This window comes from Ceratotherium simum, chromosome 32 (assembly GCF_057802395.1).
Source record: "Ceratotherium simum simum isolate JZ-2026a chromosome 32, ASM5780239v1, whole genome shotgun sequence".
NCBI lineage: Eukaryota > Metazoa > Chordata > Mammalia > Perissodactyla > Rhinocerotidae > Ceratotherium > Ceratotherium simum.
This window is the reverse complement of record NC_141931.1, coordinates 4,039,614-4,065,918: the sequence shown is the minus strand read 5'-3', so window position 1 is coordinate 4,065,918 and position 26,305 is coordinate 4,039,614. Positions and strand designations below refer to the sequence as shown.

The window sequence follows — 26,305 nt, the reverse complement described above, 5'->3', positions numbered from 1 at the left end:
TCTTTCGAAATAATCTGGCATCTCAGTTTATTGAATTTCTTTCCTTCAATGATCTTGCCTTCTATCCTACCTCAACCTCTAACTGACAAGATGATATCCTCTAGTCCTTGTCATTACCAATAACTGTAACTTCCATAATTTAAATTTCAGCCATCCTAATCTCTGGCCACTGCCTTTATCTTTCCCACTCAGTCTGTCTAATATTCTGACTCCAAAAATCCTTTGATTCCATTGGGAACTGTAATCTGTTGATCCTACTGCCTTTTACTGTCCCAAATCCTTGTGTTCTTACTTACCTAGCTTAAATTCCATGCCATTGTTATCATTGCTCCCTTGCATATGTCCTTAAGTCTCTTGCCCTGTCTTGCTTTATTGATTACTTATTGATTTTTATTTTGTTAAACTGAAACTCTGATCAAATCAATCTCCGCCTTCTCTATATTTGTGGCCCCTGAATGTGGGTGGAAGAAAATCCCCAAGTCTGCTAATGGTCTCACTTAATATTTGTGATTAGTAACTCTAGTTCATTCATTTTCTTGTTCTGCTAAATGACTGTTGCAGTTTTTCTGCCCTCTCCTATATGATTGTAGGTCTTTACCATGACAAAAAGGTATATGCGCCTGAGTATGTTTAAAATGTAATGGTGAAGGAACATATTGCTCATGGAGAACATTCTATGAGAATCCTAAGTGTGTATAAGCATCTGAGATTTGTTTGTCATGGATCAGTTCTCTGATTTACAAATCACTGCTCTACTAGAACAGATTCAATCATTGTGACATTTTAATCTGTAACTATTTTTTTCCTCAAAGTTTTCTATTGCCAATTAAGTGAGGATGAAAGACTACAGCTCTTGGCAAGTATACTTATAATCAGAAGTCATAACTGGCATTCATTTTCTAACACAAAGAGATGTTTACACAGTGGATACCTTTTTTGGCCACCTAGAAATTTCAGGAGTCTAAGTCTAGGATGCTTGCTTTTCTGCAACTGTATAGAGGAGAATGACGGGAGAGATGTAGCTGGGTATATGTCATTAATGGGCCACTCCCCAGAATGTACTTTTCTTCCAAACTTTCTTTCTGGGAGAATTTGCTAGTATAGCATTTGGACTATGGTTTTGTGTCTTATATGTTTGAAGGGACATAAGTTACCTACACGAAAATATTTTCAGAAGTTGTTAAATATACTGAAATATAAATGGATATGCATATGGATTCTGAAATAAAAGTGACTTTCTGTTTTGTTATTCTTTTCAAAAGGTTGGGGATGATCTGAGTTCATTCTTGATATGTTGTTCACAATTTGCAGCTCAGTTAGAGGAAGCAGTTAAGGAGGAACGTAATGTAGGTATTCTATGTACACTTAATATTTTAATAATTTTAATTATTAGCAATCAATAATGTTAATAATAAATCAGTGATAAACCAACAATATTAATTATATTAATTATTATTAATAATCAAATTATTAATACTTTTAGTAATAAAATATTTAAAGTTATATTGATTAAACTTGAATGTGAAAATCCATTCAGCAATATTAGTCTTGTAGATACAATGACTTAAGGAGTTACAATAGACATTAGAAAACATTATTTTTATTTTTCTTTATTCTTAACATAGGCATTTAGATCTGTGAATTTTTCTTTAAGTACAGCATTGATTGGATCATTAGTATTTTCTTATGTGGTATTTATACTTTATTGTGTTTTTTTCTAAGCAAGTTTATATTACAAAAGTAATATGTCATAATTAATGAAAATTAAAAAAATAAAGACATGCAAAAAGAAAATAAAAATCACCAAAATCCTATTTCCCTGAGATAACCAACTATTGTGAACATTTTTGTTTACCTTCCTGTTTTTCCATAGTTATATATATTATTTTTTTAAAAATGAAATAATATTGGGCAAGCCCCATGGCATAGTGGTTAAGTCCAGCACGATCCGCTTTGGTGGCCCAGGGTTCGCGGGTTTGGATCCCGGGCGCAGACCTACACCACTCATCAGCTGTGCTGGGGCAGGCATCCCACATACAAAATAGAGGAAGATTGGCATGGATGTTAGCTCAGGGCGAATCTTCCTCAGCAAAAAAAAAAAAGCCAAACAAAACAAAAAAGAAAAAAGAAAAATGAAATAATATTGACATGCTATTTGGTAATGCACTTTTTTATTTTTGGAGTTTTGAAAAATAATGTTTATTGTGTTATATGATTATAAAAGTATTATTGTGAAACATTTGAAAAAGTAAGAAAAGTACATACGAAAACAAATTGCCTGTAATCTCACTCTAATGTATAAGCACCATTAACATTTTATAATATATTTTATAGTTTTTTGCTGTGAAAAAAAAACATACAAATAAGTACATATGTGTGTGTGTATATATATTCACTCATACACACATTTATATATACATTGATGTATACATTTTTTTCCAATTTTTTTGCTGTAGTAAAATACACATACCGTCAAGTTATGGTTATGTTAACCATTTTTTAAGTGTACAGTTCAGTATTATTAAGTGCATTCACATTGTTGTGCAGGCATCACCTCCATCCATCTCAGAACTCTTTTCATCTTGCAAAACTGAAACTCTGTGTGTATTAAACAATAACTCCCTATGACCCCCTCCCCGCAGCCCCTGGTAACCGCCATTCTATTCTCTGTTACTGTGAGTTTGGCTTTTTTTCATTTTTTTTGAAGGATCCATATATAAGTGAGATCATGCAATATTTGTCTTTTTTTGTCACTTAGCATAATGTCTCCCAGATTCATCCATGTCACAACTGGCAGGATTTCTTTCTTTTTTATGGCTGAATAATATTGCATTCTGTGTGTGTGTGTGTGTGTGTATATATATTCTTTATCCATTCATCCATCAATGGACTCTTAGGTTGTTTCCATATCTTGGCTATTGTGAATGCTGCAATGAACTTGGGAGTGCAGATATCTCTTTGAGATAGTGATTTTGTTTCCTTTGGATATATACCTGGAAGTGGGATTGCTAGATCATATGGTAGTTATATTTTTAAATTTTTGAGGACCCTTCATACTGTTTTCCATAGTTGCTGAACCACTTTACTTTCTCACCAGTGGTTGCACAAGTTACCTTTTCTCCACATTCTTGCCAACACTTGTTTTCTCTTGTCCTTTTGATAACAGCTATTCTAACAGGTGTGAGATAATATTTCATTGTGGTTTTGATTTGCATTTCCCTGATGATAAGTGCTATTGAGCACACTTTCATGTACCTGTTGGCCATTTGTATGTCTTCCTTGGAAAAATATCTAGTCAAGTGCTTTACCCATTTTTTAATCAGGTTATTTGTTTTTTTGCTGTTGAGTTGTATTAGTTCCTTACATATTTTGGATATTAGCCCCTTATCAGATATATGCTTTGCAAATACTTTCTCCCTTTTCGTTTTGTTGATTGTTTCCTTTGCTGTGCTGTAACTTTTTAGTTTGGTGTAGTCCCACTTGTTTATTTTTGTTTTTGTTAAGCCTGTGCTTTTGGTGTCATGTCTAAGAAATCATTGCCAAATCCAATGTCCTGAAGCTTTTCCCCCTATTTTCTTCTAGGAGTTTAATAAGTTTAGATGTTAGATTTAGGTTGTGGATCTATTCTGAGTTAATTTTTGTACATAGTCTAACTTTGTACATGGTAGGGAAAGGGTCTAACTTTATTCTTTTGCATGTGGATATCCACTTTTCCCAGCACTATTTGTTGAAGAGATTGTTTGTTCCCCATTGTGTTGTCTTGATACCCTTGTCAAAAATCATTTTGACTTATGTGCAAGAATTTATTTCTGGGCTATCAGTTCTGTTCTATTGGTCTATGTATCTATCTTTTAAATTATTTTTTTATTTTTATTTTTAAAAATTGAGATATAATTGACATATAATACTGTATTAGTTTTAGGTGTACATATCTATCTATCTTTATGCCAGCATGGCACTGTGTTAATTACTGTTGCTTTGTAGTATATTTTGAAGTCAGGAAATTTGAGGCCTCCAACTTTGTTTTTCTTTTTCAAGATTGTCTCAGCTATTTGAGGTCCCTTGAGGTTCCATATGAATTTTAGTATGTTTTTTTCTATTTCTGCAGAAAATGCCGTTGGAATTTTGATAGGGATTTCATTGAATCTATAGATTGCTTTGGATAGCATGGACATTTTAACAATAATAAGTCTTCCAATCCGTGAGTGTGAGGTGTCTTTCTGTTATCTTCTTTGATTTTCTTCAGAGATGTTTTATAGTTTTCTGTGTACAAATCTTTTACCTCCTTGGTCAAGTTTAATCTGAAATATTTTTATGTTTTTTGATGCTATAGTAAATGGGATTGTTTTCTTAATTTTCTTTTTGGATTGGTGATTGTTAACATATAGGAATGCAACTGACTTTGAGTGTTGATTTTGTATCCTGCAACTTTGCTGAATTTATTTGTCCTAATGTTTTCTTTTGTGTGTGTGGAATCTTTAGTTTTCTACATATATCATGTCATTTGCAAACAAAGAGAATTTTACTTCTTGTTTTACAATTTGTATGCCTTTTATTATTTTTTTCTTTTCTAATTGCTCTATCTAGAACTTTCAGTACTGTGTTGAATAGTGATGGCGAGACTGGGCAACCTTGTCTTATTCTTGATCTTAGAGGAAAAGCTATCAGTCTTTCCCCATGGAGTATCGTGTTTGTTGTGACATGTTCGTATATGGATTTTTATGTTGAGTTTCCTTATATTCTTAGTTTACTGTTTTTATTAATTTTGTCAAAAGAGTGTTGAATCTTCTAATAAAAGCTTTTTCTGCATCTATTGCGAGATGATCATGTGGTTTTTGTTCTTCATTTTGTTTATGTGGTGTATTATATTGTTACATATTATTGCATGTATTGAGCCATCCTTGTGTTCCAGGTATAAATTCTACTTGGTTTTGCTGTATAATCCTTTTAATATGCTTTTGAATTCTGTTTGCTAGTACTTTGTTTAGGATTTTTGCGTCAATATTACTTAGGGATATTGGTCTGTAATTTTCTTTTCTTGTAAGGTCTTTGTCTGGTTTTGGTATCAGGGTAATGCTGGCCTCATGGTATAGGTTTGAGAGTATTCCCTCCTCTTTGGTTATTTGGAAGAGTTTGAGAAGAATTGGTGTTAATTATTTTTTTAATGTTTGATAGAATTCTCCAGTGAAGTCCTCTATTTCTGGGCTTTTCTTTGTTGGGGGGTTTTTGCTTCCTGCTTCAATCTCCTCATTAGTATAGGTCTGTTCAGATTTTTTATTTTTTTCATAGATTGGTCTTGGTAGTTTGTTATGTTTCTAGGAATTTATCCATTTCTTCTAGGTTATCCAATATTTTGGCATATAATTATTCATAGGAGTCTTTTATGATCCTTTGTCTTTCAGTGGACATCATTGCAATATCTCCTCTTTCATTTCTAATTTTAGCTTTTTGAGTCTTCTCTTTTTTTTCTTACTTAATGTCACCAACGGCTTGTTACTTTTGTTAATCTTTTCAAAACCAACTCTTGTTTTCATTGATTTTTTTCTATTCTCTATTTCATTTATCTTTGCTCTAATATTTATTATTTCCTTTCTTCTGCTAACTTTGGGTTTAGTTTGTTCTTCTTTTTATTGTTCCTTTGGGTGTAAGGTTAGGTTGTTGGTTTGAGATGTTTTTTAATGTAAACATTTACCACTATAAACTTCTTCTTAGTACTGCTTTTGCTGAATCCCATAGGTTTTGGTATTTTGTGTTGTTGTTTTCATTTGTCTCCAGATATTTTCTAAATTCCTTTTTGATTTTTTCTCTGACCTATGAGTTGTTTAAGAACATATTGTTTAATTTTCACATATTTGTGGATTATCTTGTATTTTTTCTGCTGTTGATTTCTAGTTTTATTCCACTGTGTTTGAGAAGGTTCTTTTTATGATTTTCATCTTCTTAAATTTGTTAAAACTTGTTTTGTGTCATAACATGTGGTCTGTCTTGGAGAATGTTCCATGTATGCTTGAGAAAAACATGTATTTTGCTGTTGTTAGGTGGAGTGTTCTGGATATGTTTGTTATGTCTCTCTAGTTTATAGTATCATTCAACTCTTCTCTTTCATTATTAATAATCTGATTGTTCTAGCCATAACCAAAAGTGTGGTATTGAAATCTCCTACTGTTATTGTCTTGTTGTCTGTTTCTCTCTTCATTTCTGTCCATATATTTGGACAGAATATATTTTTTTCCTTTTTTCCCTTTTTTCCTCTCTTGCTATCTTCCTCTTGTGTTTTGTTGATTTTTTTGTCCTGACGTATTTTGATTCCCTTCTCAGTTGTCTTTGTGCATATTCTATAGATATTTCCTTTGTGGTTAACATTGCAGTTACATAAAACTTTTTAAAGATATGACAATCTATTTTAAACTGATAGCAACTTAACTTTAATTGTGTATAAAAACTCTTCTATTTTATATCATTGCCCCCTCCTACTTTATGTTACTCATGACACAAATTATCTCTTTTTATATTGCATATCCATTAACATAAATTGATAATTACTTTTAATGCTTTTTAAAAAAAATTCTGTACCAGTTTTATAAGAGATTTATTCATCTACTTTGCAATACTACAGGATTCTATATTTGTTGGTATATTTACCTTTACCAGGGACTTTAATATTTTCATATGGTTTTGTGTTGATGTTTATTGTCCTTTCTCTTTAACTTGTAGGACTCCCTTCAGGATTTCTTGTAGAGAAGCTCTAGTGGTGATGAACTCCCTCAGCAGTTTTTTTTTTTATCTGGGAAAGTCTTGATTTCTCCCTTATTTTTGAAGGACAGTTTTGCCAGATATAGTATTCTTAGTTGGCAGTTTTTTCTTTCAGTACATTGAATATATCATCCCACTCCCTTGTAGCCTGCAAGCTTTCTGGTTAGAAATCTGCTGATGATCTGATAGGAGCATGCTTCTACGTAATGACTTGTATTTCTGTTGCCATTGTCAAGATTCTCTCTCTCTTTGTGACTTCTGACAGTTTGATTATGATGTAGCTTGGTATAGATGTCTAGATATTTTTCTAATTGGAATTCTTTAGGCTACTTGAATTTGCATGTCCATTTCTCTTCTCAGATTTGGGAAATTTTCTGTCATTATTTTTTCAAATAAGTTCTCTGTCCCTTTCTTTCTTCTTCTTGGATTCCCATAATGCGCATGTGTTTCTACTTCATGGTATCCCATACATTCCCTCAGGCTCTCTTCATTTTTCTTCATTCTTTTTTCTTTTTCCTTCTCTGCCTAGGTAACTTTGAAGGTCCTGTCTTTCAAGTTTGCTGATTCTTTTCTCTACATGGTCAAGTCTGCTGTTGAGTCCCTGTAATGAATTTTTCAATTCAGTTATTGTATTCTTTATTTCCAGAATTTCTATTTAGTTTTTCTTCATAGTTTCTGTCTTTTTCTTAATATTCTCATGCATCATTTTCCTGATTTCGTTTAGTTGTCTATCTCCACTCTCTTTTAACTCATTAAGCATCTTTATGATAATAATTTTGAATTCTTTGTCTGGCAATTCATATATCTCTGTTTCTTTAAGGTTAGTTTCTGAAGATTTAATTTGTTCTTTTAAATGTGTCACGGTTCCCTCGTTCTTTGGAGGCCTTGTTATTTTTTGTTGTTGGGATTTTTACACCTGAAGAATCAGACAACTCTCCCAGACTTTGTGGTCTAACTTCCTTTAGGGAGAACTTCCTCCAATCAGCCTGCCTGGATTCTGGAGACTTCTCAAATCTCATTTGGGTGGATGTTCCTTCTGGGTTTATGCCTATAATCTCTATTAAAAGGTTTGTAGGTTTCCACTCAGGCACTCCCCCTGGTGTATCTCTGTGATACTGCAGTCTATCTGGTGCCCTTGAAACTCACAGTACTTGAGCTCCACCTATTGTCTATCTTTGGTATTGCAGACTCTGGTGCATGGTTGATGGTCTTTGTTCTCAGTAATCCTCAACCTGGCACCCTCTTCCTGTCAGTACTTAGGCAGCACCCACTAAATGTCAGAATGTTCGACATGTGTTCTACTTCTTTCCATTCCCAAGGCAAAGATGAGATTTGGGGATTTCCTCCAATTGTGCTTCAGTGCAGGAGTAGGGCTCTGACAAGTTAATGTTGAGAGTGTGAAAAATTTTCCTACTGGGCTTTGCTGTGGTTGGCTTTGTCATTGCCTGGGGTGCAGGAACCTTTTAGGTTCAGGCACCTTTTAACTGGTTTCTGTATTTCTCATAGAGGCATTTGGTTTGTTTGGTGTTAAATCCCTGTCTTCGTGGGGAAAGGAGGATCTCAGGCTTCCTATTTGCCATCTTGCTGATGGAGGCTGTTTCTTTTTAATGGGAAACGGTATTAGAAACTAAGATCTGATGGTTAGCTGTGCCCATTGATCCTGGGGTTTCTTTGCTTCTATGCTATTTCAGCAGACAGAACTAGGAAATGTATATAAGTATGTGCACATATACATAGTTTATACACACATATTCCTGCATATATATGAAGTGCACGTATACATACGTATACACACGAATAGACATATTTAGAAATCTGAAGTTCTCACAGACACCTTCAATTCCCATCTCTCACCTCAGGGCTTGTTCTCGCCTTCATTTCATATGTGTAAGTCCTTTCTTCTACAGTGAGAATCCTAACCCTCAACATCAACACGTTTATTCATTTGCTTAATCCTATACTACTTCTAAGATTAAGAATTTCTTCACCCATGCACTTTAAACACAAAGCTACCAGAAGGTTTTCATCATTTGTTTTCAACTCCTCCCCTCACCTTACCCCCTGGCAGCACTCTTGTTCAAGACAGAGTATAAGGTATTTGTTAAATTGTGCATTCATGAGTTACTTGGATTAGTTCTTTTTTCTTTTTCTGTTACCAGTTTCATCTGTTTAAGTTTGCTTTTAGTTTTAGTTTCCCATTTCTATCCTTGTTGACTTAATTTTATTTTAGGAATATGTAGAACATTAACCTACTTCAATAAGTAAAGAATAATGCAAAAAGGTATACTTAGAGAAGTATCATTCTTTTCCATATTCCTTTCCTTTGCATTCCTCAGGCCTTTCCTTCCAGGTAACGGACTTCATTGTTTTTGGTTTATCTTTCATATATTTCTCTTTTAAAAGATAAGTATTTCTTTATCTGTCTTTGTATATTTCTTTTATTTCTCCTCCTTTTTTTATCTAAAAGGTAGTGTATCAGATATCCTTTGTTTCATTTTCTTTTCACTTAACATTACTTCCTAGAAATTACTCCATATCGTTTATAGAGATCTTTTTCATTCTTATTACAATTGTCTGTTCAGCTTTTTGTGCCATAGTATATACCATATTTTGTACTATAGAGTTTATAGTATGCCACAGTTTATAGGGTATACCATACTTTGCTCAATTAGTATGCTATCTGAACATTTAAGTGGTTTCCAGTATTTTGCAATTGCAAATAATACTTCAATGAATAGTCTTCTGTATATGTATATTAATATTTTTAGATGTATATATTCAAGGTAAATTTTTATAGTTGGGGTTTCTGTGTCAAGAGGTAAAAGCATATGAATTTTGTTAGACTTTGGAAAACTTTTCTGCATTGAGGGATTGTGTCACCTTTAATTTCTACCAGCAATTTATGATAGTACCTGTTTCCCCATAGCCTCTTCAATTGAGTGTATGTCACCTCTTGAAATTTTGCTAGTCTGCTGGGTGAGAAATGGTAGATTGGTGTAGTTTTAAATTTCTTTTCTTTTTGTTCTTTTTTTGCTGAGGAAGATTCACCCTGAGCTAACATCCCTTGCTAATCCTCCTCTTTTTATGCTTGAGGAAGATTGGGCCGGAGCTAACACCTGTGCCAGTTTTCTTCCACTTTGTATGTGGGATGCTGCCACAGCATGGCTTGTGAGTGGTGTAGGTCTGCACCGGGGATCTGAACCGGTGAACCCGGGCCGCTGAAGTGGAGCGGAACTTTAACTGCTCAGCCTTGGGGCTGGCCCCTAAATTTCATTTTTATGAGTGTGTTTGAAAATCTTTTCATATGCTTAAGGGCTATTTTTATGATTTTTTGTGAATTGTCTATTCATGTCTCTTGACCAGTTTTGTATAGGATTTTCATCTGTTTTTTCCCTCATTTTCTAAAAGTTCTTTGTATATTAGGGATATTGACCTTTATCTATATGTTGTCATTTATCTTGATTTTGTTTTTGATAATTTTGGTCATGCCAAGGTCATTCTCCTCCTCCTCCTCCTTTTCTTCCTCCTCATCCTTTTCCTCCTCCTCCACTTCTTGTTATGTAGTCAGGTTGCCAATCTTTTATTGTATATGAGTTTTTAGTCATAGAAGAACTTTTCCTAAATTCATATTGTAAAGGAATTCACTCCTGTTGTCTTCTAGTACTTTTATAGTTTAATACTTTTGTATTTAGATCTCTCATATATGCAGAGGTTCTTCTTGTGTATGGTGTGAAGAATGGATGTAGTTTTATCTCTTTCTAAACGGTTTTGCAGTTGTTCTAACACTATTTGTTTCAAAGACTTTTTTTGCCCTAGCAGTTCTGTCATTATCATATACTTGAATTCTACATGCCTCGTGTCTATTTCTGGACCTTCTTTTTTACTCTGTCTGTGTGTTTATATGCCACATTGTTTTAATTCATTATAATTGAAAGTAATTGTAATTTTTTTTTTGCTGGGAAAGATTCGCCCTGAGCTAACATCTGTTGCCAGTCTTCCTCTTTTTTTTTCCTCCCCAAAGCCCCAGTGCATAGTTGTATATTCTAGTTGTAAGTCCTTCTAGTTCTTCTATGTGAGCCACCACCACAGCATGGCTACTGACAGACGAGTGATGTGGTTCCATGACTGGGAAATGAACCCGGGCCACTGAAGTGGTGAGAGTGCTGAATTGAACCACTAGGCCATTGGGACTGACTAGTAATTATAATATTTTAATATGTACCAGGACTAACTTGTCTTTCTTCATGGTTCTCACTTTTTAGTTTTTGTGGGTTGATTTGTGGACCCCAAAAATATATGTTTGAGTCTTTATCCCCATTACCTGTGAGTGTAACATTATTTGGAAAAAGGGTCTTTGCATATGTAATTAAGGATTTTGAGATGAGATCATCTTGGATTAACCAACTGGGTCTTAAATTCATTGACAAGTATCCTTATAAGAGATAGAAAAGGAGAAGTCACAGAGGACAAGGTCATGTGAAGACAGAAGCAGAGACTGGAGTTAAGTATACACAAGCCAAGGAACGCTTAGAACCACCAGAAGCTGGAAAGAGTCGAGGAAAGGAATCTCCCTTAGAACCTCTAGAGGGAGTAGAGCTCTACCAACACCTTGATTTTGGAGTTCTGACCGGCAGAACTGTGAGAGAATGATTTTTTGTTTTAAACCACTCGGTTTGTTGGTAATTTGTTATGGTGGCCCTTGGAAACTAGTATACCACCTATTCTTAGATGTTTATTTTTTTGATGTGAACTTTAGGTGTCAACTTAAATAGCATTGTAAGAAAGCTCATTGATATAACTTAATGAGATTGCATTAAAGTTATAAATAAATCTAGGAATAATTGACATCTTGGTTATGTTGAGACATCTTAATCAAGGAAAAGGGATGTCTTTCCAGTTGTTCAAATATAGTATAATGTTTAAAGATTTTATTTATTCAGTTTTTTCCCCCCAAAGCCCCAGTAGATAGTTGTACGTCATAGGTTCACATCCTTCTAGTTGCTGTACGTGGGACTCGGCCTCGCGTTGGACGGAGAAGTGGTGCCTCGGGGCGCTCCCGGGATCCGAACCCGGGCCGCCAGCATCAGAGCGCGCACACTTAACCGCTAAGCCACGGAGCTGGCCCTAGTATAATGTTTAAACAGTGCTTTGTTTTCTCCCTAGAGAAAAAAATGTAAACTTTTTTGTTAAGTTTATTCTTGTGTTTTATCATTTTTGTTTGCTATTGTGTTAGGTTTTCTCATCCATTATATCTTCTAACTGATTATTATTTTTGTTTATAAATGTTATTGAATTTTTGTGCTGATTATGTACTGCTATTTTTTTTAATTCTTTGGTTTGAGTTAGTTTTTTTCATTGATTGTATAGGGTTCTCCAGGTATACTGTCATATCCCTTATAAATTTAATGCAATCCAAATAAAGATGGCTTTTTTCTTCTTTTCCAAGTCTTATGGAATCCTTATTGTTTATTTATTCATTTATTTTTTACTTACATTATTATTACTTATTGAGGTCACATTGGTTTATAACATTATATAAATTTCAGGTGTACGTCATTATATTTCAACTTTTATATAGACAGCATCATGTTCACTGCCAGAAGTCTGGTTGCCATCTGTCACTGTACAGATGTGCCCCTTTACCCCTTTCACCTTCCCTTTCCCCTCTTCCCCTCTGGTAACCACCAATCTGTTTTCTGTATCTATGTGTTTTTTTGTTGTTGTTTTATCTTCCACATATGAGTGAAGTCATATGGTAATTATCTTTCTCTGTTTGCCTTATTTTGCTTAGCATACTACCTTCAAGGTCCATCCATGTTTTTGCAAATGGTAAGATTTTGGTGTCTTTTTAAGGTCTGAGTAGTATTCCGTTATATATATATATCACATCTTCTTTATCCATTCATCCATTGATGGGCACTTAGGTTGCTTCTGAGTCTTGGCTATTGTGAATAATGCTGCAATGAACAAAGGGGTACTTATATTTTTTTGAGTTAATGTTTTCATGTTCTTTGGTTAAATACCCAGAAGTGGAATAGCTGGATCATACAGTATTTCTGTTTTTAATTTCTTGAGGAATCTCCATACTGTTTTCCATAGTGGCTGTACCAGTTTAGAGTCCCACCTGCAGTGTACGAGGGTTCCTTTTTCTCCACATCCTCTCCAATGCTTGTTATTTCTTGTCTTTTTAATAATAACCATTCTGTCGGGTGTGAGGTGATATCTCATTGTAGTTTTGATTTGCATTTCCCTAATAATTAGTGATGTTGAACATCTTTTCATGTGCCTGTTGACCATCTGTATATCTTGTTTGGATAAATGTCTCTTCGTATTCTCTGCCCATTTTTTGATTGGGTCATTTGTTTCTTTGTTGTTGAGTTGTATGAGTTCTTTATATATTTTGGATATTAACCCCTTATTGAGTATATGATTTGCAAATATTTTCTCACAGTTGGTAAGTTGTCTTTACATTTTGCTGATGGTTTTCTTTGCTGTGCAGAAGCTTTTTAGTTTGATGTAGTCCCACATGTTTATTTTTGATATTGTTGCCTTTGCTTTTATCTCCAAGACTAATGTCAAAGAGCTTACTACCTATCTTTTCTTCTAGGACTTTTATGGTTTCAGGTCTTACATTCAAGTCTTTAATCCATTTTGAGTTAATTTTTGTGCATAGTGTAAGATTAGTGGTCCAGTTTTATTCTTTTGCGTGTGGTTGTCCAGTTGTCCCCATTTATTGAAGAGACTGTCCTTTCCCCATTGTATATTCTTTGCTCCTTTGTTGTAAATTAATTGTTCATATATACGTGGGTTTATTTCTGGGTCTCAATTCTGTTCCATTGATCCATGTGTCTGTTTTTTGTGTCAGTACCATACTGTTTTGATTACTACTGCTTTGTAATATAGTTTGAAATTAGGGAGTGTGATGGTTTGTTCTTCTTTCTCAAGATTGCTTTGGCTATTTGGGGTCTTTTGTGGTACCATAGAAATTTTAGGTTTGTTCTATTTCTGTGAAAAATGCCATTGGAATTTTGATAGGGATTTAATTGAATCTTTAGATTTCTTTGGGTAGTATGGACATTTTAACAATATTAATTCTTCCAGTTCATGAGCACAGAATGTTTCCATTTATTTGTGTCTTCTTCAGTTTCTTTCATCAGTGTCTTAAGGTTTGCCAATTTTGTTGATCTTTTCAAGAGACCAATTATTGATTACATCAGTTCTCTCTATTGATGTTCTAGTTTCTGTTTCATTTGCCTCTAAGCTTTATTTTTCCTAGCTTTGGATTTAGTTTACTTCTGTTTTTATACTTCTTTCAGGTGTAAAGTTAAGTTATTTATCTGAGATCTTGCTTTTTTTTATTTTATTTATTTTGTTTTATTTTTTTTTTGTGAGGAAGATCAGCCCTGAGCTAACATCCATGCCAATTCTTCTCTGTTTTGCTGAGGAAGACCGGCTCTGAGCTAACCATCTATTGCCAATCCTCCTCCTTTTTTTCCCCAAAGCCCCAGCAGACAGTTGTATGTCATAGCTGCACATCCTTCTAGTTGCTGTATGTGGGACACCACCTCAGCATGGCTGGTGAAGCGGTGCGTGGGTGCATGACCGGGATCTGAACCTGGGCCGCCAGTAGTGGAGCGCACTACTTAACCCCTAAGCCACGGGGCTGGCCCCTTGCTTCTTTTTAATGTAGGCATTTACAGCTATGCATTTTCCTCTAAACACTGCTTTTGCTGCAGCCCTTAAATTTTGGTAGGTTATGCTTTCATTCTCATTAATCTCTTAAGTATTTTTTGATTTCTCTTGTGATGTCTTCTTTCTCTCATTGGTTGTTTGAGTCTGTTTAATTTTCACATTATTTCTGAATTTTTGTTTTTCTTTTGTTGTTGAGCCCTAGGTTTATCCTATTGTGGTCAGAGAAGATACTTTGTATTATTTAAATCTTTTATACATATTGAGACTTGCTTTGTGATTAAACATATGGTCTATCCTGGAGTATATTCCATGTGCAGCTGAGAAGAGTGTATATTCTGTTGTTGTTGGGTGGAATGTTCTATCTATACCTGTTGGTCTCAGTTGGTCTAGTATTGCTCAAGTTCTTTAATTCCCTTCTGTTCTTCTGTCTGGATGTTCTTTCCATATTGAAAGTAGGGTATTGAACTCTATGAGTATTATTGTAGAACTGTCTTCTTCCTTCAGTTCTGTCAATGTTTGCTTCATATATTTTGTGAGTCTGTTGTTTGCAGTATCTATAATTGTTATGTCTTCTTGATGAATTGACCCTTTTATCAATATGTAATATCATTCCTTGTCTCTTGTGAGAGTTTTTGACTTAAATACTATTTTGTCTGACATTTTTATCACCATGCTAGCTTTTTTGGGTTACTATTTGCATAGAATATCTTTATCTATCCTTTTACTTTCAACCTATTTGTGTCTTTGGATCTAGAATGAATCTCTTATAGACAACATATAGTTAGATCATTAAAAAAAATAAATTCTGTCAATTTCTGCTTTTTGATTGCAGAGTTTAATCTATATTTAAAATAACTCCCTACCAGGAAGGATTTATTTCTGCCATTTTGCTATTTTTTTTTCTGTATGTCATACTTTTTTTTTCTTTTTCTTTTACTCATTTCCTCCATTAATTCCTTCTGTTTGGTTTAATTGATTTTTTAATAGTACACTGTTTTGATTCTCTTCTTATTTCACTTTTTTGTATATTTTAAAATTATTTTCTTAGTGGTTACCTTAGGGTTACAACTAACATTGTGAACTTATAATAGTTTACTTTGAATTAATACTAACTCTACTTCAAAACTACACAAAATCTCTGTTTCTATATAGCTTCATCCTTTCCCTTTTAGTTATTGGTTGTAAATTAGATCCTTATACATTGTGTGCTCATTAACATAGATTTATAATTTTTGCTTTATACTTTTGTCTTTTATATCACATAGAAAAAGGAGGATTTAAAAACCAAAAATATATTATTTTTTGTGTTTAATATTTAACTACATAGTTGTGTCTGACAAGGATTTTATTTGTTCTTATAGCTTTGAGTTACTGTTTAGTATCCTTTCATTTTAGCATTTCTTGTATGGCAAATCTTCTAGAGATAAACTTTGTCATTTTGTAAAAAAAATCTGAGAAGGTCTTAAATTCTCCTTCATTTTTGAAGGATAATTTTGCCAGATATATAATTCTTGGTATATAGTTGTCTTCATTAATTGCATTTAAAATATGGCCTTCCACTACCTTCTGGCCTCTCTGGTTTCGGAGGAGAAATCATCTGTTAATTCTGTTGAAGACCCCTTGTACATAATGTATCACGTCTCTGTTGCTGCTTTCAAGATTCTCTATTTGGCTTTCAACAGTTTGATTATAATGTGTCTTCATAGGGATCTTTTTTGTATTTATTCCACGAGTATTTTTATATGTATATCCATATCTTTTATCAAATTTGGAAAGTTTTCAGTCATTATTTCTTCAAATATTCTTTCTGCTCCCTTTTCGTTCTCCTCTCCTGGGACCTCTGTTATGTCTATATCGGTGTGCTTGATGATATTCTGTAGGTCTCTTAGGCTCTGTTCCTTTTTTTCCCCTTTGTTTTTCTTTCTTCTCCTTAGACTGGATAATTTCAATTGACCTGCCTTTAAATTCATTAATTCTTTCTTTTGCCTGCTCAAATTTGCTGTTGAAACCCTCTAGTGAAATTTTTATTTAAATTATTGTTCTTTGTTCAGTTGTGGAATTTTTCATTTCTAGAATTTGGTTCCTTTTTATAACTTCTGTATCTTTATTGATAGTTATTGAAATACTGTTCCTTGTTTCCTTTAATTCCTTGTACATGATTTCCTTTAGCTCTTTGAGCATATTTAAGACAGTAGATTTAAATTTTTTATCTACTAGGTCCACTGTATGAGCCTTCTCAGGGACAGTGTCTGTTTATTTTTTCCTATGAATAAGCCATACTTTCTTGTTTCATTGAATGCTTCAGTATTTTTTGTTGAAAACTAGACATTTTGACTATTATAATATGGTAACTGTGGATAGCAGATTGTTCCCTCTCTCAAATTTTGTTTTCATTTCTTGTTGTGAGTTCTGGTGGTTTGTTTAGTACTTTTCTAAACTATTATTTTTTAATAGACTTTGTTTTTTAGAGCAATTTTATGTTCTCAACAAAATTGTGCAGATAGTACAGAGAGTTCTCATATACCGCCTATCCCCACACATGCACAGCTTCCCCTGCTATCAACATCATACACCAGAGTGGTGTCTTTTTTATGATCTATGAACCTGTATTGACACATCTTTATCACTCAAAGTCCATAACCCCTTAAGGGTTCCTTTTGGTGTTGTACATTCTATGGTTGAACTAATATATAATGACATGTATCCACAATTATAGTATCATACAGTGCCCTAAAAATCCTCTGTGATCCACCTATTCATCCCCCCAGCCGCCTTCAACCCCTGGCAGCCCCTGATCTTTTTATGTTTTCCTTTTCCAGACTGTCATATAGTTGGAATCGTACAGTATGTAGCCTCTTCGGATTGGCTTCTTTCACTTAGTAATATGCATTTAAGATTCCAACATGTCTTTTCTTGAATTGATAACTCATTTTTTTAGTGCAGGATAATAACCCATTGTATAGTTGTACCGATTTGTTTATCCGTTCACTTACTCAATGACATCTTGGTTGCTTCCAAATTTTGACGATTGTGAATAAAGCTGCTATAAACATCTGTGTGCAAGTTTTTGTATGGACATAAATTTTCAACTTGTTTGAGTAAACACCAAGGAGCTTGATTGCTAGATCATATGGTAAGAGTATGTTTAGTTTTTAAAGAAACCCCTAAAAACTCCCCCTCCCCACCCCACAGGTTTTGGCTCTCAAACTTGTCCACACTGAGCCTCCAGCAGTTCGTCGTTTATAGTTTAGGTTTTCCTGCCTTAGTACTGGTTCCTGTGGATGTTTGGTCTCAGATTTCTGCTCCAGGAATTTGTGATTCTGAGTATCACCTGTCTGTCTCTCCAATTTTGGGAACCATGGTTTGCCTCATTTCTGTGATGGATCTAAGAAGAGTTGTTTATTTTCAGTTTGTTCAGCTTTTTACTTTTAGTTAGGACAGAGTGATGAATCCAGGCTCCTTCAATGCCAGAATAGAAACTAGAAGTTTAAACTATTTATTTTTGAAGTCTGTATTCTTTGTTGTATTTCATCTCTCAAGTCTCTGTTCCTATAGCTTGTGGATTTGATAGAGATTTCCTTAAATTATTAGAGCCACAAAAAAATAAAGAAAAGGAGAAAAAAGTATTCTCCTGGTCTTTGAAGATTGGCTCTGTGTTGGGGCACTCCTTCAAAGCTTAGCCAGTCTCTTTACAGCTCTGCCTTAGCCTTCATTTTCTGCTTGTGCTGAGCTAGAGATCAGTCAGAGGTGAAAGTTTAGCATCTACTCAAATATTTTCTGAGCATGAGTTCTGTTCTGGGCAAGTATGTGGCTTACTGGATTCCTCCTAATATATGGGAGCTTGTCAGAATCCTTATTTTTCAAAGTAACTCTCTCCAGCTTTTCCTCCTAGGCTTTGACATGTATATTGTTTGCCACAACTGTAATCTTTTTCTTCCGAGAACAGTGGTTTGTTCATTTTTCTTTCAATGTTTTTGAGGAATGCCCTCTACTTAGCTGGTTTTCTGCTTTGAGAGCGTTCTAAATTAGATGAAACAAAAGGAGAAGCTGCAGGTCCTTCAGGGAACCTCCAGACAGGTCAAAACAGGCAACACAATTCCTTGGGAATAGGTCCACTCTGTTTCCTTCGGAACCACATACCCACTCCAGGAATGAAGGGTGCCGTCTTTATGACTGCCCGGGTACTGGGGGTGGTGTGGGTGGGACAAGGATCTTAAAATGCCACAAAATTCTCCTATGGTGTTTAAGCTGCATTTTTTTGATCCAGGCTTACCTGGTTCCTGTAAAGCCTTGATCATTTTCCGGAATTTTGACAAAGTTGATTGTGACAGTTTTTTTTTTTTTAAAAGATTTTATTTATTTTATTTTTTTCCCCCCAAAGCCCCAGTGGATAGTTGTATGTCATAGCTGCACATCCTTCTAGTTGCTGTATGTGGGACTCGGCCTCAGGATGAACGGAGAAGCGGTGCCTCGATGCGCACCCGGGATCCGAACCCGGGCCACCAGCATCGCAGCGCGCGCACTTAACCACCAAGCCACAGGGCCGGCCCAATTGTGACAGTTTTTGCTCTTCTTTTTTTTTTGGTGTTTCTGTGGAGGATAGGCCCTTAGAGTTCCCTATTCTGCCATTTTGCTGTCATTACTCCCTAAATACCTTAGTACATTTTTTGGGGTGCAAATTTACAACTGATCCTGAATTTTATGTAGAAGTTCAGTGGACCAAGAATAACCAAGTGAGTTCTGAAGAAAAAGAACAAGGTGAGAGGACTTGATCTAGCAGATGTGAAGATTTTTTATGAAGCTATATTAATTATAATTGTATGCTTCTGGTGCGAGACTACATAGACCAATGAAATTGAATAAAGGCTTGGAAATGGATCCTTCCATATAAGAAAAATTTTATTAATGACAGAGCCATATATAATGAATGGCTCTGGGACAATTGATTATTTATGAGGGGAAAAAAAAAAGTTGATCCTACTTTATAGTATATACAAAAATCATTTTCTGATGTATTAAAAACCTAAGTGTAATAGAAGAAACAATAAAATATTTAGAAAAAAATATAGGAGGCTGTCTTTATAACCTGGAGCAAAGAACAATTACAAAACAAAATATAAGTCATAAAAGGAAAAATTGATAAATTCAACTACATTAAAATTAAAACCTCTATTGTGTAAAAAATTCATAAAGAGAGGCATAAGAGAAGTTTCAAATAGGGGAAGATATTTGAACCACATATAACTGACAAAGGATTATCCAGAATATATAGATAATATTTACCTATCAGTAAGTATAAGATAGTACAAAATGCTCAAAGGAAATAAAAAGGCATTTCACAGAGGAGGAAATACAAACAGCCCATAAATATATCAAAATATATTCTATGCTTTTAGTAATTTTTAGTAACCAGGGCAATGTGATTATGGCATGTTAATGTCATAGAAAAAATAAAATGTTTTTTTAAACAAGGTGCACATTTCCTTCTAGGACTTTCCTATATTGCTCTACCTTTTCCCAAACAGGCCTCTGGAAGAAATTCCTATACTTATATTCATTTTTCTCCTAGTCATCTGTACTTCAATTTGGCTTTTGCGCCTAGAGTCCATTGAACTAGCCCTCTAAGGATAGTAATGACTATCCTTAGTAATGACATGGTGTTAAATCCATTGTACACCTTTCTTGACACCTCAGCAAGCTTGACATTGTGGACCATTTTGTTTTACTTAAAATGCTCTTCTCTTGGCTACTGTGATACGGCTACTGGCTGTGGCTGGTATACCTATCTGGAATGTTAGTTTCAGATTGTTATTATTTTACTTTTTTTTTTTTTTTTTTTTTTTACCTCAGCTCCTCTCCTGTTTAAGAAGCTTTTTATAACAACTACATTAAATGCCAGCTCCATTAACAACCATTTTTTAGAGTAGGGTATTTACTGGATACTCTGCTTATAGTTTTTTCTTGGGTTCACTTTTCTAAAGTTAATTTTTTGTTTTGCTACATTAGAATGTGTGGTGAAATAGTTTCTAAATCTTTAAATTTCTGAAAATAGTTGCATTTTGACTTCACGCTTAAATGATAATATGTTTAAAATTAGAATGGTGGTTTAATATTTTCCCTAGGAACTTTATAGGTGTTGCATCAGAGTTTTGTAGAGTTTTCTCTTTCTATTTAGTGTTATTTGTCTAATGTTCGTTTTCCTCACATCTAGTCAATTTTCATTTGCCACTTACCTTTATCAGTAATTTTCTAGATTCAGCAGTACCAGTGACTGATAATGTGGGTTTCCTCAGTAGTTGAGAAAGCCACTGTTCTCCAGGCTTTTAGTGTTTTAAATAGTTGTAGAACTCTGGCTATAATGAGTGGATGAATTGGTGTATACTAGGGTTTCCCATCATCTTCTGAGACAGGAAAGGAGGTTGTGAGAACCTTGGAATCTCTCAGAGGAAAGAATGACTTTATTCCAAGGTAGTGTGCCTTAGTGGACATTACTTTCTAAATCCTTACATAGCTGAAAATATTTTCCTTCAGACATGGACATTAATTTGCTTTGGTATATTTTCTTAAGGGTCTCAGCCATTTTTGCTCAGACTCACTGCTTTTTTTTATTATTTAGTGCAGTGATTCTCAAACTTCAGCATGCAAAGAAATCAACTGGAGGGCTAGTTAAAACACAAATTGCTGGCCCTACTCCCAGAGTTTTGGATTCAGTAGCCTGAGGTGGGGCTTGAGAATTTGCGTTACTAACAAATGTGGTTGTTTAGGTGATGCTGATGCTGTTGGTTTTGGGACCACACTTTTTGAACCATTGATCTAGAATTAGTGTTGCAAAAGAGAAATTTTAGAGTAACCTGATTTTTCAGTTAAGTTTTTCTTTCTGAATGAATGCATGTGGTAATATTTTTCCTTAATAATGTAATTCAAAACTTTTATCCAGATGTGGTAGAGTGAGTTTGTTTTTTTGCAGCAGATGTAGTCATTTTAACATTACATTTTCTAAGTGGTAAATGTTGGTATTTTGGACTGTGTGATTGGTTTTGCATATTCAGTTTCTCTCACAATCTCCCAAACCAGTTCTTTGCATTTTCCATTAAAAATATCAAGTAGTAGTATAATATTTTATATCTTGATTTTTAGGCCCTTTAGGAGAGCACAGTTGTATTGAAGAGGTAATGATGGTGAGATAATACTTTTCGTTACTGTACTCTCAGCTATATGAAAAAAATAATGCTTTTCTGAGAGGAATTTAAATTTTATTCTTTACCTATATTAAGAAAATATATGAAATCATATATGTGAATTATTTTGGGTCTCCTGATATGGATCTATAAGGATGGAAAAATTTTTTTTCTAGAACTAAGTTGTCTAATGCAAGATGTACTAAAAACTCTTATCTGTAAATATAAAAATATGATTTTGGATTATAAATTTATAGTTTTATTTTAGTAATTTGTGCATTTTTGTGATTGAAAATTGCAAGAGACTTAAATATTTTATCATAACATACATTGTGAAGATTTTTATTTTTAACTGTTTTAATTAAATCTTTGTTTTCCAGATTTTGGAATCTCTTTTTAAGGTATGTTCAATATGTTGCAGTTCAAGCCTACTAAAATTTAATACAGAAATGCGTATAAATGAAGAAGAGGTTTCTAAATTTTGAAGAGGTAAAAAGAACTCTCATACTTGCTGCTACATATATTTAAAATTTTATGTTCTAGTTGCATGTTGCATTAGCTCCATTCTGAACCCTAGGATAAATGATGTTTGGTTCAGGACTAATATTTGATAGATGAAGATTCACACACACACATACGCATACACATACACATATGCACATACACAGACACACACACGTGTGTGTACCCATTTATTTCACTGCAGAAATTTAACTTGTCAATAACTTTTTTTTCTGTTCCTTTTTTTTCAAGTGGATTCAGCGACAGGTCAATCAGATGGAAGAGGTAAGTATAGCATTTCTTAATTGTTAATTAAACTAATATTTTATCTCATTTGAAAACCAGTTTGAAGTATAAGTTAAAAATTTTTGAATAATCATTGGTTATAACCTTTTGATATAGGTAGAGAAAGAATACGTGGGTAATTTACATACTACATTCTTGCATACATCTGGTATGCTCTGAGTTTGACACATTGTCTCCTAAAATTGAATAAGGGAAATTTAATTATTATTCTTTCCCTGATACATTCTTACTCATAAAATTATATATTGATTTTCTTTAAATTTAATGTTATTTTAATGATTTTTTTTGTACTTTTGATTTTCAGGTGCTTTTCCACCAGTTTAAGAATGACTGGTCTCTATCCTTAGGGGGTTTTAATTCTATTTTGGAAAAGACTTTATGTATACTGTTAATATAGCAGAATGATTTCCAAGGTAGCTTCAGTGATTTATAGAAATGTTCTAGTTCTCCCTTGGTTACGCTTACAGTTTAGTCCAGTTAAACACTCATGAAGCCCAGGTACTTTAAAGAGGTTCATATACTTAGGATATAAAATTAAAGAGTAAAAATAGAAATTGTAATTGTCTTCTAGCACCTTTATATTATTTTACCCCTGGCTGCAGAGTAGAAGGCTTTCATGGTCTGTACACTCCTTGCTTTAGGACGAATATGACTGACACTGGAAGAGTGTTGTAATTCTTCCTTGACTATGGTAGACTGCTCTCTATCTTTCCAGAGAAGTAGGATTGGAGTGAATTCCAGTATTCCTCTACCCTCTTGTAAAATGTGTACTTCTTTGCAACTTGGGCAGTTCAGCTTACTTTCTGCCTTCTTATTTTCACCTACCAACGTCTTTAATTTATTTTATTCATGGATTTATCTCACTCTGTTCTTTTTACTCTTAGACCTGTCAATGTGCAAGATCCATTCAAAACCCTGGCCTCTCAGTTTTTGACCTCCTCATCTCCGAAGATCTAGTGTCCATCTTTACCTCTCGCCCTGACTTCCAGTCACACTCTCAACCTTATCATTAACCAAATTGCTTTATTTTAAAGATCACTAATTCAGCCAGCTCATTCTTGAACTACAAATTTCTGTCTTTCCAATTATTACTTTAAATTTTGCTCTGGCCACTCTTTGACTTCATCAAGACCACCAGTGCATTTATTCCTCTACCTTCTTGCAGTCTTTTTACTCATCTTTCTTTTCAACCTGGAGATTGTGTACTTTATTGCAGTGAATTTCTTAATTTTCTAATCTCCTTTACCTCTTTCTCTTTTCGATGCCTTCGTCTAACAAAACTTAACCCTGAATAAATGAAATTATTTATTCTTTGAGCCTATCATCTAGCTGTGAAACACTGTTGAAGAAAGTAACACAATAGGTTAGACACAATTACTCCAAATACTGCCTGGCAATGCTATTGCATTTCTGAAATGAATTTCAACCCTTTTCAGCCGTCATCTCAGTGCCCCCACCACCATATCATTTTCTTCTTCACTCTCGCACATTCACTTGAAATGCTTGAAATACAAGCCACTTGTTAGAAGGCCTTCAATTCCTGCTGCTAAACAAAAACTTGTTTATATCCATACTCATTCTATCTTCCTTTCTCCTGTTAAACAGAGATATTGTTCCTCCTCCTACGTAAGACTCATTCTTTTACCTCTGTTTTGAATCTCATCTCGTCTTGTCTTCTTAAGAAATTTGATTAATCATTCCCTCTTGTATATTGTATTTTTCCATTCAATTGTGTCCTTCCTTTCAATTTTTAACTATGCTAATGTCTCTCTAATTTGATGCCACATTCCCTTCCAGTTACAGACCTATTTCTCTTTTGCCTTTCATAACCAATTTTTAAAAGCTATTTTGTATGCAAATTTACTCACATGAGGGAAATAGTTATTAGATTATTATCAGGGAATAAAAGAGAAGAGAGAAAATTTATAAAAGAGAAGAGAGAAAAACCTTGCAGATAGTTTAGGAACAATGAAACTAGTCAAATTTTTTTTTTTTTAAAGTGTTAATCAACTGATAAACTGGCACCTAGTAAAGAGGTTAATCTGGACATTCTCTCCTTGAAAAAGCCAACTAGGGTATCAAACAAAACAATTGGAGTTGTTTATGGATTTTCTATAAAATCTTAGCAGTTTAGATGAGGACCATTCTTTACAGCTTCAGAGCTGATTTACTATGTACTCTGTTCTTACTTCCAGAGCATTTTTCAGCCTACCCAGACTCGATTCTGTTCCCATAACAAAGAAAACATTCTGTATGGCTTTCCACAATTGATATGTTGTTAAATTCAACAGGGAATTTTCTTTACCCTAGCCATAGTTGACATTATTGATCACTTCCTCATTTTTAAAACACTATTCTTTGGCTTTTGTGAATTACACTCTCCTGGCTATTGTTTCACTGTTTTGGCTGTCTCCTTTTTGGAGTCACCTTCTTTATCTAACTACTAAATGTTGGAGTGCCTCAAGATTTCATCCTATGCCTTCCTTTTTTTCTTTTTTACTCCGGCCTTTCCTCTAGCAATCTCATCCAGTTTTTCCTTTCAAATATTACCTTTATACTGGTAATTTAGAAATATACACCTTCATTCAAAACCATCCTCTGAACTCCACAAGTGTATATAATTACCCACTAGAGTATTCCACCTCAAACCCAATGGATCAAAATCAAGAATTTTTTACCCCTGGACTCGTACCTTTTCCAGTGTTCCTTCTTTCTGTGAATGGTAGTACCATCTATCCAATTGGGTAAACCAGATATGTGGTAATTTACCTTGACAACTCAATTCCATCTGTCTTTAACATTCAATCTATCCTGAGTCCTTTGATTTTATGTCCTAAATAGATGTCCAATATGTCTACTTTTCTCTGTATCTACTGTTTACGCTTTAGCGCCAATTATTATCATCTCCAGTATGCCTGAAATCCTGATTTATGCGTTCATATTCACTGGGAGGTCTTCAGTACACAACTAAACTTCTGGTCTGGAATTTCAAGGTTTTCAATATTTAAACCCATAATTGCTTCTCTTTAATATTTTCTTAATTTGGTGTATCAAATACATTGCATAAGTGTTTGTATTATCTTCTGCCTTTTGAGGATTGTTTCTTAAAGTGTCATTGATGGATCATGTTTAAATATCACCCAGTGGATCATGTTTAAATATCACCCAAGGTACCTGTTATAAATGCACACTTCAGAGCTCTGAATCAGACTTACCGAATTAAAGATTTTTTGTGTGTGTGTGTGGGTTAGGAATCTGCCTCTTTTTCAGGTTCCTTTAGAGGATTATTATGCACATTAACGTTTCAGAATCTTGGAATAATCTTGTTTTTATTGTTGACACATTTTATTGTCAGCACATGATGGTGAGGTTAATGCCTGATGGTGAGGTTAATGCCATGTTGCATTAACAGAGATATAGAGATACATGTTGAAGCCTTCAAGAATGTGTGGCTAGCTGCAGCAGAGAAATGTGGGATAAGCATGTAGCCTATATGCTTCAGAGTTGTTCTGCTGGAACCTGTTCCCAGTTGGTCTCTTTGATGAAGTCTTATAGCTGATAATCACACTGTCTATTCCAATTCCTTTAGTTTTGTGACATCATCTCTTCTCCTAGAAAGGACTTATGTTCAAATTTAATCCCTATTGGGAAATATACTGTATCAGTTAGGGTCTAATCAAGAGACAAACACCACACAGTAATTTGAATAGGGAAAGTTTCCCATAAAGAATTATTATAACAGGAGAATACCTACTAAAGAGGTAAAGACAACTCTGAACAGTACAGGGATAGAAGATTTGGAAGCAGCTTCTACCTTTAGGATGGAAGCAGAGCACTCAAGGAAGGAACAAATCTGAATACCCCTAACCCAGGGC

General features: G+C 34.3%; 1 protein-coding gene across 1 annotated transcript in view; it reads left to right on the top strand.

Moving 5' to 3' along the window:
* CCDC7 (coiled-coil domain containing 7) overlaps positions 1-26,305 on the top strand; it is a 403,758-nt gene that overhangs the window by 9,066 nt on the left and 368,387 nt on the right. The window contains 3 exon segments of the mRNA XM_087420895.1: positions 1,263-1,346; positions 22,004-22,024; positions 22,377-22,409. Of these exon segments, the coding sequence (XP_087277021.1) occupies positions 1,263-1,346; positions 22,004-22,024; positions 22,377-22,409 (138 nt within the window).